Genomic DNA, 13,439 nt, shown 5'->3' with positions numbered 1-13,439 from the left:
ATTCCAATAAAAAAAACGGAGCTCAAAACCGTTATTCAGTTTCCAAAAAATTTGACCCCTACATTCATGTATTGCAACTTTATGTCAAATAAATACATATGTAAATAAATTGGTTACTCTGCTTCAAATGGAGTGAAGTGGAAAGGAAAACTAAATTAAGAAAATGAAACGGTAAAAAAAAATCTAAAATAGGCAGAGATGAATACGACTAAAATATCTACCATAGGCACAGGTAAATTTGCCACATAGGGTTTTAGTATGCAGCTCACTATGAGAATATTCAGCCATCGATTCTACGTGGGATCTCGGCCATCAATCACTCAGACGCCGCCCCGCACTCCTCTCCGCTGCTATTTCTGTAGATCTTCAGACCTCACAGCTCCCACCCGACTGTGGACACCGATTCACTGACCCCCTACAATCCTACATCCGCCGATCTGCGCATCATCCTGCACTGGAGAGCTAGAATTCCCGAGGGAGATCGTCCTTCTGCTCCCGGCACTTAGGGCATTGTACGTGTTTGGGGTCAGGCCTGCTGGGATCTCCAGGATTCTGCTCTAGTCACATCTCCTTTCACCCCTTCATGGATTCATTCATTAGAGCAGATCGGGGAGCGCTGGATGTATCAGTCCATCCCGCAAAGAGGAAAGTGTCTCCCACAGAATCCTATAGAAAAGACTCTGCTGCATCTAATCCTGTTACAATCTCCCCAGAATAATAATGGCGGCCGATCGCCGTGTTTGGGGGCAGACAGCTGGGAGGACCCGGTATTATCCAGCAGAGGGGCCGGTAATATCCGACGGACAAAGAACAGAGATTGAGCGGGAAATTCAAAACCACCAACGGATCTGTAATCAGCCAATGAGCGAGAGAGATCCGCAGGCGCCGACCAATCCCAGATACAGGATTATCCGCCTCCATTAACTCCTCAGTGTCCGTGTGTGCTGACCCCCCACTACACACTCGCTGTACAGAAGCGGCGACTTCCCCACCCGGGACCGGCAGCGTCACATCAGGCTCCGGGCAGAACATAGGATCAGCGCGGACACCGCAGGGAATCAGCACCGGATAATAAGCGGTGAGTGCGGAGCCTCCGCCTGTGCGGATGGAGGGAGGAGAAGCGCTGACCGGGATTAACCCCTCACCCGCCACACTGTCAGTGCAGATTGAGTGTCGCTCGCAGAACTCAGCCTCAGAATAATCTGCAGATGGCGGGAAATGAGCCCTGATGGGAGGAGGACTTCGTGCAGTGATTGGGGCAGATAATGGCGATTTCCCCATAGATCCAGGAAGCGGCTCGTCAGCGGTGCCAGGACCGTAAACCCTGCGGCGTGGAAGGCTGTGAATTCAGTGAGATGTGTCGGGAGGAGCCGGATCCCCCAGGAGCTTTGTCCCCTGTATACACTGCACTTATCCCCCCTGTGTGATCTCAGTAACATGAAGCCGGATCAGTCACTTCAGCCCTGAATCTGCTCTGTGGTGACCGCAGATCTCCTGTGCTCGGTCTGATTGATGGTCACATCCCGCAGCAGAACATTAGCGGCTCATTCCTTTGCCGGCGGAGGTTGTTTGTTCTCCGGCTTTGTATCATATCTGGCTAAAGCGACTTCCCCATTTCTATCTGTCCCCATCACAGCTGTGGGAGCTTCTGTGCGGCTCCTCGACCACTGGAGCAGCGCTTTCTTTAGCTTTGGACTCCTGTCCTCTCAGCTCTGGGTCCTAGTGCCGCTGCTCCAGGGTTCCACTCATAATGGCAGATTATTTCCCGGTGACGTTTCCCTCAGTCTCTCCCTGTGATCCGATCTCCGCACTACCGACCACTATTGCAGTACATGACGTACATTGTTTGCCTTTGTTGTTCTTTTAGGGTTGATTTTTTTCATTGTGGACACGGGGAAGGCAGTGTTCTATTCCATCAAGTTATGCACGATAAAACTGCACTCGTGTTACCCAAAAGTGTTGCAGATTAGTGGGAAATAGAGTCAGCACAGGATTTATGGGGGCTTCATCTGTACTTGCTGCAAAAGTGCAGCATCCAAGGTGAAGCACGTTCAGTTCTGCCGCGCAGATCGCCTCCAGATGACACCAACACGCCACTTTCACAAAGTGCAAACACAGATTTACTGCCTGAGAAAAAAGAGAGTCGGTGAAACCCATCAATGGCCGGACAGATGGGCCAGGTCGCAGGCTATAATTATAGCAATTAACCTCTGCTCTTTGGTGATCGAGCAATCGCTTGATTTTGTTGGGGCTCATCGGATTCAACCACAAAACAGTGTGACCGATTCGAATATTTACAGCAAACAATATTATATAATAATGAAAGTAACGGATAATGGGGGTAGTAGTGAGGACCAGACGGCGTCCAGTAGAAGATCCTGCAGGTGATCGGGGCCGGCCCCTCCTCACCGAATTCCTGGGAGCGAAGATTCTGTCCAGCGATGTTCTAACGACTTCACGTTGCTCCGCTGCTTCCATCCTTGTAATTTGGTAACACAATTTATGGCTGATAGAAGACACAAGTGCAAACTACAAATCAACAGAATATTTCTGCATTTCCTTCTGCTCCAAGACAAATATCTGTTTTCACCCCTAATCTAGTCTGTTCAAAACAAACGTTTTCTATTGGGTGAGAAACTCATTTGAGCAATGAAGCGGTAATAAGCTCCGCCCTCTGCAGCTCATTGGCTGTTCCTCAAGACTCTTCTCCATCGGCAGCTTCAGATCCGTCCAACCACAGGAGAGGAGGGCGGAGCAGCGGACTATATAAGGAGACACAGCGCAGTCTCTTCTCCACACGATTTTCTGGCTTTAGTTATCTGACATTATCGCCATCATGTCCGGACGCGGCAAACAAGGAGGGAAGGTCCGTGCCAAGGCGAAGACCCGCTCATCCCGGGCAGGACTGCAGTTCCCGGTCGGTCGTGTGCACAGACTTCTCCGCAAGGGCAACTACGCTGAGAGAGTCGGCGCCGGTGCTCCGGTCTATCTGGCCGCTGTGCTGGAGTATCTGACCGCGGAGATCCTGGAATTAGCCGGCAATGCCGCCCGGGACAACAAGAAGACCCGCATCATCCCCCGACACCTGCAGCTGGCGGTGCGCAATGACGAGGAGCTGAACCGGCTGCTGGGTGGGGTGACTATCGCCCAGGGGGGCGTCCTGCCCAACATCCAGGCCGTGCTGCTGCCCAAGAAGACCGAGAGCAGCAAGAAGAGCAAGTGAGCGCTGCCGCCAATCTCCTCTGTCCACGCACCCAAAGGCTCTTCTCAGAGCCACCACATCTTCTCATAAGAGCTGATATCGGCCGATGGTCTCCATCAGTGTCCGCTCACACCTGTGCCCCCGCGGTATATAGATCCGGGTATACAGATCTGTACTGCGGTCACCAGACAGGTGATCTCACAGCGGTTACTATTCCCACAGGATGTGCGGCTCACACCGGGGATGGCGGGAACTTTCTCCGGGGAGGAGGCACCGAGCTCTCACCAGCATTAGTGGGGAAGCCGGTTATCATATTAGTCGCCTCACTGAGGGTCATGGCCTCGGTCACGGGTCTGAAGTTGTTTTCTTATTCGGCAAATTTTCTGTTTTTTATAGGTTTAACAAGAACAAATAAAATAGCATCAAGGTGGGCAGTCAATTTTGGCGCATTGAATAAATGATGTTGGGCCACTGATCTCACCCTGATATCCTGCGTCACACAAAGGTCCTGTTCCCCTGGCTCTGATGATGGATGTGGGGGTCACTGTCCGCGCAGTGTCGCATCTTCCGCAATGATCTGCAGGTGATGTTTCCGCAGCAGGAGGCTCCTCATTCACCAATATATAAATTACAAAAGCGGACACGTGCCCAGAAACACGGAGACCGACCTGTTCTGTAGACTTGTATATGGGATCTGTTATATCTTTAGAGGCCGCCATCCACCCCAGAGGTTAGTGCCCAGGACGCGCTCATCTCCGAGTCTACACACAGAGTCCATCCATCAATCCAACCACATTCCCTTCCACTGTTCGCAGCCTTCCTACAACACACACGGATCTGAGCAGGAAAATGTAAAGATCAGAATCTCCTTTACTTCACACCAGGACTGTAGTATCAGCAGCATAATAGGGTCTGACTGTGCAGAGATGTCTATGTGCGGATATTTCCCCCTACGCTGCGGGGAGATTCCTGTTCTCTATGAGAATAGCAGCAAATAAGTCCAGAAACCAGAGACTGAACGAATCCCCCAATGTATGAAGCCTGCAGTGGCGGTCACACAGCACAGCAGGTATTGGAGCCTTTCATGTAAGATGTGGGCGGCTCTGATAAGAGCCTTTTGGGGGTGAGGACAGAGGAGAACACAATTAACCTCCGAAGCCGTAGAGAGTGCGGCCCTGGCGCTTCAGCGCGTACACCACGTCCATGGCGGTGACGGTCTTCCTCTTGGCGTGCTCGGTGTAGGTGACGGCGTCACGGATCACGTTCTCCAGGAAGACTTTCAGGACGCCGCGAGTCTCCTCATAGATGAGGCCGGAGATGCGCTTGACGCCTCCTCTGCGAGCGAGACGGCGGATGGCAGGCTTGGTGATGCCCTGGATGTTATCCCGGAGAACCTTCCTGTGCCGCTTGGCGCCGCCTTTCCCGAGACCTTTCCCTCCTTTACCGCGACCAGACATCTTCCAGCAGCCAGCAGAACACGATGACTGACCGGCGCAGTCCTCCTTTATATAGAAGGTGAGCGGACCGGAGCGAGAACCGCAAAGATGACGTATTTCCGGGGCGAGATTTCTAACAGCTAGCTCCTCCCTTCTTCTCTGATTGGCTGATCACAGAACAGTTGGTGATTTTGAATCTCCCGCTTATTGTGCTGTTATTTCCCCGCTTCTCTATTCTTCTCATCTCGATGTTAGTAACTTGGGGTTTTCCCTTCATTGTTGTTTCTGTTGCGATTTTCCAGCTTCTGTCAAATGTTAGAGAGTAGAATTAAATCAGCACAAGACTCATCTGATCCCCGGCAGTCACTGCACTCAGTGCTCGGCGGCCATTACAGGTCACTACAACGCAGGGAGCTGCAGGCAACCAGTGCCCGGGCGGCTCCAGCCCCGGAGAAGATGGAAAACTCAAATATACGATAATTACATAACGATCCTCCCACCACAAATGTGACCTGTAGCGACCCATAGCAGGGCACAGGGAGGGATCTGCTCCGATCAGTGTCAGGCACAATAGATTCACTCAAGACATAATAATACTTAGTAGAAAGGGGAGGAAGAGGCCAGCACCGATCTGGGGGGAAATAAGATTATAAACGCAGAGATCACCGATCAGAACTTAAAGCCGCAATACAGCGGGCGGCACTAGGACCCAGCAGATTGTGATCGGTTCTGATCATCCGGAGCGCGAGAAGCGACTGAGCGGGAAATTCAAATCCACCAACGGATCAGTAAATTACCGCGAAACAATGGGGGGGAAAAAAAACAATCAATCACCGATGGGTGAGAACAGAGAATGTGCGCAGCGATCACTGTATGTCGCTCGTCACCTAAAATATCGGACACGGCAGTCGCCGCCTATAACGGATCACTGCGCTCCGTATACAGGGAATACGCGCAGATGACGGACCGTTCAGGACTCAGCTCGTCTGTGGGAGGATTTGGTGGCTCTGAAAAGAGCCTTTGTGTTGTGGTCTGTGCCGGCAGATCTAGGCTCTCTCCCCGCGGATCCGGCGGGCCAGCTGGATGTCTTTGGGCATGATGGTGACCCTCTTGGCATGGATGGCGCACAGGTTGGTGTCCTCGAACAGCCCCACCAGATAAGCCTCGCTGGCCTCCTGCAGCGCCATCACCGCCGAGCTCTGGAAGCGCAGATCGGTCTTGAAGTCCTGGGCGATCTCTCTCACCAGGCGCTGGAAGGGAAGCTTACGGATCAGCAGCTCGGTGGACTTCTGGTAGCGGCGGATCTCACGGAGAGCGACTGTCCCCGGGCGGTAACGATGCGGCTTCTTCACTCCGCCAGTGGCGGGAGCGCTCTTCCTGGCGGCCTTAGTGGCGAGCTGCTTGCGGGGAGCTTTCCCTCCGGTGGATTTCCGGGCGGTCTGCTTGGTTCTGGCCATAGCTCTGGATAGAAGAGATGTGATGAGCGGAGCGGCGGGAGCAGGGTATTTATCCCCGTGTGCGCGTCCTCATTGGTCTCCGGTGGACACGCCCCCTGCACCCCACTGGTTCTCTGATGGAAAAGAAAAGGCCAATAAGGGCTTGATGTGTTTGACCAATCATTAACAAAAGAGGCAGCTCCGCCTCCCGCCCAGTAATCCCGCCCCCTGCAGACCCCGCCTCCTCCAGATGCTTCTTTCCTCCGTTCACACTCATTTGCCGCTGCTGTAACACAAATAGGGTCACATCATCTGTTACCCGCGAGAACTGCAGCAGCTGATGTCACTGCGCTGTCCCCGTGTATAGCGCTGTACAGTGATCATCAGATCACACCCATCCCCCACCCTGACACTGCGCCCAGCATCCAGAACTGATCATATAGCTCTGCAGAGAGGAGGTGGTGGCACTGATCATACAGCTCTGCGGGGAGGAGGTGGTGGCTCTGATCATACAGCTCTGCGGGGAGGAGGTGGTGGCTCTGATCATACAGCTCTGCGGGGAGGAGGTGGTGGCACTGATCATATAGCTCTGCAGAGAGGAGGTGGTGGCACTGGTCATACAGCTCTGCGGGGAGGAGGAGGTGGCTCTGATCATACAGCTCTGCGGGGAGGAGGTGGCACTGATCATACAGCTCTGCGGGGAGGAGGTGGTGGCTCTGATCATACAGCTCTGCGGGGAGGAGGTGGCACTGATCATACAGCTCTGCGGGGAGGAGGTGGTGGCTCTGATCATACAGCTCTGCAGAGAGGAGGTGGTGGCACTGATCATACAGCTCTGCGGGGAGGAGGTGGTGGCTCTGATCATACAGCTCTGCGGGGAGGAGGTGGTGGCTCTGATCATACAGCTCTGCGGGGAGGAGGTGGTGGCTCTGATCATACAGCTCTGCAGAAAGGAGGTGGTGGCACTGATCATACAGCTCTGCAGGGAGGAGGTGGTGGCACTGATCATACAGCTCTGCGGGGAGGAGGTGGTGGCTCTGATCATACAGCTCTGCAGGGAGGAGGTGGTGGCTCTGATCATACAGCTGTGGGGGGAGGAGGTGGTGGCTCTGATCATACAGCTCTGCGGGGAGGAGGTGGTGGCTCTGATCATACAGCTCTGCGGGGAGGAGGTGGTGGCTCTGATCATACAGCTCTGCGGGGAGGAGGTGGTGGCTCTGATCATACAGCTCTGCAGGGAGGAGGTGGTGTCTCTGATCATACAGCTGTGGGGGGAGGAGGTGGTGGCACTGATCATACAGCTCTGCGGGGAGGAGGTGGTGGCACTGATCATACAGCTCTGCGGGGAGGAGGTGGTGGCACTGATCATACAGCTCTGCGGGGAGGAGGTGGTGGCTCTGATCATACAGCTCTGCGGGGAGGAGGAGGTGGTGGCTCTGATCATACAGCTCTGCGGGGAGGAGGTGGTGGCTCTGATCATACAGCTCTGCGGGGAGGAGGTGGTGGCACTGATCATACAGCTCTGCGGGGAGGAGGTGGTGGCTCTGATCATACAGCTCTGCGGGGAGGAGGAGGTGGTGGCTCTGATCATACAGCTGTGGGGGGAGGAGGTGGTGGCACTGATCATACAGCTCTGCGGGGAGGAGGTGGTGGCTCTGATCATACAGGTCTGCGGGGAAGAGGTGGTGGCTCTGATCATACAGCTCTGCAGGGAGGAGGTGGTGGCTCTGATCATACAGCTGTGGGGGGAGGAGGTGGTGGCTCTGATCATACAGCTCTGCGGGGAGGAGGTGGTGGCTCTGATCATACAGCTCTGCGGGGAGGAGGTGGTGGCTCTGATCATACAGCTCTGCAGGGAGGAGGTGGTGTCTCTGATCATACAGCTGTGGGGGGAGGAGGTGGTGGCACTGATCATACAGCTCTGCGGGGAGGAGGTGGTGGCACTGATCATACAGCTCTGCGGGGAGGAGGTGGTGGCACTGATCATACAGCTCTGCGGGGAGGAGGTGGTGGCTCTGATCATACAGCTCTGCGGGGAGGAGGAGGTGGTGGCTCTGATCATACAGCTGTGGGGGGAGGAGGTGGTGGCACTGATCATACAGCTCTGCGGGGAGGAGGTGGTGGCTCTGATCATACAGCTCTGCGGGGAGGAGGTGGTGGCACTGATCATACAGCTGTGGGGGGAGGAGGTGGTGGCACTGATCATACAGCTCTGCGGGGAGGAGGTGGTGGCTCTGATCATACAGCTCTGCGGGGAGGAGGTGGTGGCTCTGATCATACAGCTGTGGGGGGAGGAGGTGGTGGCACTGATCATACAGCTCTGCGGGGAGGAGGTGGTGGCACTGATCATACAGCTCTGCGGGGAGGAGGTGGTGGCACTGATCATACAGCTCTGCGGGGAGGAGGTGGTGGCACTGATCATACAGCTCTGCGGGGAGGAGGTGGTGGCTCTGATCATACAGCTCTGCGGGGAGGAGGTGGTGGCACTGATCATACAGCTCTGCGGGGAGGAGGTGGTGGCTCTGATCATACAGCTCTGCGGGGAGGTGGTGGCACTGATCATACAGCTCTGCGGGGAGGAGGTGGTGGCTCTGATCATACAGCTCTGCGGGGAGGAGGAGGTGGTGGCTCTGATCATACAGCTGTGGGGGGAGGAGGTGGTGGCACTGATCATACAGCTCTGCGGGGAGGAGGTGGTGGCTCTGATCATACAGCTGTGGGGGGAGGAGGTGGTGGCACTGATCATACAGCTCTGCGGGGAGGAGGTGGTGGCTCTGATCATACAGGTCTGCGGGGAAGAGGTGGTGGCTCTGATCATACAGCTCTGCAGGGAGGAGGTGGTGGCTTTGATCATACAGCTCTGCGGGGAGGAGGTGGTGGCACTGATCATACAGCTCTGCGGGGAGGAGGTGGTGGCACTGATCATACAGCTCTGCGGGGAGGAGGTGGTGGCACTGATCATACAGCTCTGCGGGGAGGAGGTGGTGGCACTGATCATACAGCTCTGCGGGGAGGAGGTGGTGGCTCTGATCATACAGCTCTGCGGGGAGGAGGTGGTGGCACTGATCATACAGCTCTGCGGGGAGGAGGTGGTGGCTCTGATCATACAGCTCTGCGGGGAGGAGGTGGTGGCACTGATCATACAGCTCTGCGGGGAGGAGGTGGTGGCTCTGATCATACAGCTCTGCGGGGAGGAGGAGGTGGTGGCTCTGATCATACAGCTGTGGGGGGAGGAGGTGGTGGCACTGATCATACAGCTCTGCGGGGAGGAGGTGGTGGCTCTGATCATACAGGTCTGCGGGGAAGAGGTGGTGGCTCTGATCATACAGCTCTGCAGGGAGGAGGTGGTGGCTCTGATCATACAGCTGTGGGGGGAGGAGGTGGTGGCTCTGATCATACAGCTCTGCGGGGAGGAGGTGGTGGCTCTGATCATACAGCTCTGCGGGGAGGAGGTGGTGGCTCTGATCATACAGCTCTGCAGGGAGGAGGTGGTGTCTCTGATCATACAGCTGTGGGGGGAGGAGGTGGTGGCACTGATCATACAGCTCTGCGGGGAGGAGGTGGTGGCACTGATCATACAGCTCTGCGGGGAGGAGGTGGTGGCACTGATCATACAGCTCTGCGGGGAGGAGGTGGTGGCTCTGATCATACAGCTCTGCGGGGAGGAGGAGGTGGTGGCTCTGATCATACAGCTGTGGGGGGAGGAGGTGGTGGCACTGATCATACAGCTCTGCGGGGAGGAGGTGGTGGCTCTGATCATACAGCTCTGCGGGGAGGAGGTGGTGGCACTGATCATACAGCTGTGGGGGGAGGAGGTGGTGGCACTGATCATACAGCTCTGCGGGGAGGAGGTGGTGGCTCTGATCATACAGCTCTGCGGGGAGGAGGTGGTGGCTCTGATCATACAGCTGTGGGGGGAGGAGGTGGTGGCACTGATCATACAGCTCTGCGGGGAGGAGGTGGTGGCACTGATCATACAGCTCTGCGGGGAGGAGGTGGTGGCACTGATCATACAGCTCTGCGGGGAGGAGGTGGTGGCACTGATCATACAGCTCTGCGGGGAGGAGGTGGTGGCTCTGATCATACAGCTCTGCGGGGAGGAGGTGGTGGCACTGATCATACAGCTCTGCGGGGAGGAGGTGGTGGCTCTGATCATACAGCTCTGCGGTGAGGAGGTGGTGGCACTGATCATACAGCTCTGCGGGGAGGAGGTGGTGGCTCTGATCATACAGCTCTGCGGGGAGGAGGAGGTGGTGGCTCTGATCATACAGCTGTGGGGGGAGGAGGTGGTGGCACTGATCATACAGCTCTGCGGGGAGGAGGTGGTGGCTCTGATCATACAGCTGTGGGGGGAGGAGGTGGTGGCACTGATCATACAGCTCTGCGGGGAGGAGGTGGTGGCTCTGATCATACAGGTCTGCGGGGAAGAGGTGGTGGCTCTGATCATACAGCTCTGCAGGGAGGAGGTGGTGGCTTTGATCAAACAGCTCTGCGGGGAGGAGGTGGTGGCACTGATCATACAGCTCTGCGGGGAGGAGGAGGTGGCTCTGATCATACAGCTCTGCGGGGAGAAGGTGGTGGCACTGATCATACAGCTCTGCGGGGAGGAGGTGGTGGCACTGATCATACAGCTCTGCGGGGAGGAGGTGGTGGCTCTGATCATACAGCTCTGCGGGGAGGAGGTGGTGGCTCTGATCATACAGCTCTGCGGGGAGGAGGTGGCTCTGATCATACAGCTCTGCGGGGAGGAGGTGGTGGCTCTGATCATACAGCTCTGCGGGGAGGAGGAGGTGGTGGCTCTGATCATACAGCTCTGCGGGGAGGAGGTGGTGGCTCTGATCATACAGCTCTGCGGGGAGGAGGTGGTGGCACTGATCATACAGCTCTGCGGGGAGGAGGTGGTGGCTCTGATCATACAGCTCTGCGGGGAGGAGGAGGTGGTGGCTCTGATCATACAGCTGTGGGGGGAGGAGGTGGTGGCACTGATCATACAGCTCTGCGGGGAGGAGGTGGTGGCTCTGATCATACAGGTCTGCGGGGAAGAGGTGGTGGCTCTGATCATACAGCTCTGCAGGGAGGAGGTGGTGGCTCTGATCATACAGCTGTGGGGGGAGGAGGTGGTGGCTCTGATCATACAGCTCTGCGGGGAGGAGGTGGTGGCTCTGATCATACAGCTCTGCGGGGAGGAGGTGGTGGCTCTGATCATACAGCTCTGCAGGGAGGAGGTGGTGTCTCTGATCATACAGCTGTGGGGGGAGGAGGTGGTGGCACTGATCATACAGCTCTGCGGGGAGGAGGTGGTGGCACTGATCATACAGCTCTGCGGGGAGGAGGTGGTGGCACTGATCATACAGCTCTGCGGGGAGGAGGTGGTGGCTCTGATCATACAGCTCTGCGGGGAGGAGGAGGTGGTGGCTCTGATCATACAGCTGTGGGGGGAGGAGGTGGTGGCACTGATCATACAGCTCTGCGGGGAGGAGGTGGTGGCTCTGATCATACAGCTCTGCGGGGAGGAGGTGGTGGCACTGATCATACAGCTGTGGGGGGAGGAGGTGGTGGCACTGATCATACAGCTCTGCGGGGAGGAGGTGGTGGCTCTGATCATACAGCTCTGCGGGGAGGAGGTGGTGGCTCTGATCATACAGCTGTGGGGGGAGGAGGTGGTGGCACTGATCATACAGCTCTGCGGGGAGGAGGTGGTGGCACTGATCATACAGCTCTGCGGGGAGGAGGTGGTGGCACTGATCATACAGCTCTGCGGGGAGGAGGTGGTGGCACTGATCATACAGCTCTGCGGGGAGGAGGTGGTGGCTCTGATCATACAGCTCTGCGGGGAGGAGGTGGTGGCACTGATCATACAGCTCTGCGGGGAGGAGGTGGTGGCTCTGATCATACAGCTCTGCGGGGAGGTGGTGGCACTGATCATACAGCTCTGCGGGGAGGAGGTGGTGGCTCTGATCATACAGCTCTGCGGGGAGGAGGAGGTGGTGGCTCTGATCATACAGCTGTGGGGGGAGGAGGTGGTGGCACTGATCATACAGCTCTGCGGGGAGGAGGTGGTGGCTCTGATCATACAGCTGTGGGGGGAGGAGGTGGTGGCACTGATCATACAGCTCTGCGGGGAGGAGGTGGTGGCTCTGATCATACAGGTCTGCGGGGAAGAGGTGGTGGCTCTGATCATACAGCTCTGCAGGGAGGAGGTGGTGGCTTTGATCATACAGCTCTGCGGGGAGGAGGTGGTGGCACTGATCATACAGCTCTGCGGGGAGGAGGTGGTGGCACTGATCATACAGCTCTGCGGGGAGGAGGTGGTGGCACTGATCATACAGCTCTGCGGGGAGGAGGTGGTGGCACTGATCATACAGCTCTGCGGGGAGGAGGTGGTGGCTCTGATCATACAGCTCTGCGGGGAGGAGGTGGTGGCACTGATCATACAGCTCTGCGGGGAGGAGGTGGTGGCTCTGATCATACAGCTCTGCGGGGAGGAGGTGGTGGCACTGATCATACAGCTCTGCGGGGAGGAGGTGGTGGCTCTGATCATACAGCTCTGCGGGGAGGAGGAGGTGGTGGCTCTGATCATACAGCTGTGGGGGGAGGAGGTGGTGGCACTGATCATACAGCTCTGCGGGGAGGAGGTGGTGGCTCTGATCATACAGGTCTGCGGGGAAGAGGTGGTGGCTCTGATCATACAGCTCTGCAGGGAGGAGGTGGTGGCTCTGATCATACAGCTGTGGGGGGAGGAGGTGGTGGCTCTGATCATACAGCTCTGCGGGGAGGAGGTGGTGGCTCTGATCATACAGCTCTGCGGGGAGGAGGTGGTGGCTCTGATCATACAGCTCTGCAGGGAGGAGGTGGTGTCTCTGATCATACAGCTGTGGGGGGAGGAGGTGGTGGCACTGATCATACAGCTCTGCGGGGAGGAGGTGGTGGCACTGATCATACAGCTCTGCGGGGAGGAGGTGGTGGCACTGATCATACAGCTCTGCGGGGAGGAGGTGGTGGCTCTGATCATACAGCTCTGCGGGGAGGAGGAGGTGGTGGCTCTGATCATACAGCTGTGGGGGGAGGAGGTGGTGGCACTGATCATACAGCTCTGCGGGGAGGAGGTGGTGGCTCTGATCATACAGCTCTGCGGGGAGGAGGTGGTGGCACTGATCATACAGCTGTGGGGGGAGGAGGTGGTGGCACTGATCATACAGCTCTGCGGGGAGGAGGTGGTGGCTCTGATCATACAGCTCTGCGGGGAGGAGGTGGTGGCTCTGATCATACAGCTGTGGGGGGAGGAGGTGGTGGCACTGATCATACAGCTCTGCGGGGAGGAGGTGGTGGCACTGATCATACAGCTCTGCGGGGAGGAGGTGGTGG

The 13,439-nt window shown here is 56.8% G+C and overlaps 3 protein-coding genes across 3 annotated transcripts; 1 reads left to right on the top strand and 2 right to left on the bottom strand.

Annotated features, from left to right (window-relative positions):
- The first annotated feature begins 2,798 nt into the window (after positions 1–2,798).
- Positions 2,799–3,641, top strand: LOC138674990 (histone H2A type 1-like). Its single transcript, XM_069762890.1, has one exon. The coding sequence runs from the start codon at positions 2,837–2,839 to the stop codon at positions 3,221–3,223; it is 387 nt and encodes a 128-aa protein (XP_069618991.1). The 5' UTR covers positions 2,799–2,836; the 3' UTR covers positions 3,224–3,641.
- A 535-nt stretch (positions 3,642–4,176) lies between these two features.
- Positions 4,177–4,660, bottom strand: LOC138675000 (histone H4). The gene has a single exon (XM_069762900.1). The coding sequence runs from the start codon at positions 4,657–4,659 to the stop codon at positions 4,348–4,350; it is 312 nt and encodes a 103-aa protein (XP_069619001.1). The 5' UTR covers position 4,660; the 3' UTR covers positions 4,177–4,347.
- A 984-nt stretch (positions 4,661–5,644) lies between these two features.
- Positions 5,645–6,095, bottom strand: LOC138674988 (histone H3). The gene has a single exon (XM_069762888.1). It carries the CDS (start codon positions 6,093–6,095, stop codon positions 5,685–5,687), a length of 411 nt encoding a protein of 136 aa, XP_069618989.1. The 3' UTR covers positions 5,645–5,684.
- Positions 6,096–13,439: the final 7,344 nt, after the last annotated feature.

The sequence above is a fragment of the Ranitomeya imitator genome, chromosome 4, assembly GCF_032444005.1.
Source record: "Ranitomeya imitator isolate aRanImi1 chromosome 4, aRanImi1.pri, whole genome shotgun sequence".
Taxonomy (NCBI): domain Eukaryota; kingdom Metazoa; phylum Chordata; class Amphibia; order Anura; family Dendrobatidae; genus Ranitomeya; species Ranitomeya imitator.
Note: the sequence above shows the minus strand (reverse complement) of the source record. Positions and strands in the feature narration are given on the sequence as shown.

What these genes read in the sequence shown, in the direction of transcription:
- LOC138674988 (XM_069762888.1), bottom strand. Translation starts at nt 6,095, where the DNA reads ATGGCCAGAACCAAGCAGACCGCCCGGAAATCCACCGGAGGGAAAGCT.
- LOC138674990 (XM_069762890.1), top strand. Translation starts at nt 2,837, where the DNA reads ATGTCCGGACGCGGCAAACAAGGAGGGAAGGTCCGTGCCAAGGCGAAG.
- LOC138675000 (XM_069762900.1), bottom strand. Translation starts at nt 4,659, where the DNA reads ATGTCTGGTCGCGGTAAAGGAGGGAAAGGTCTCGGGAAAGGCGGCGCC.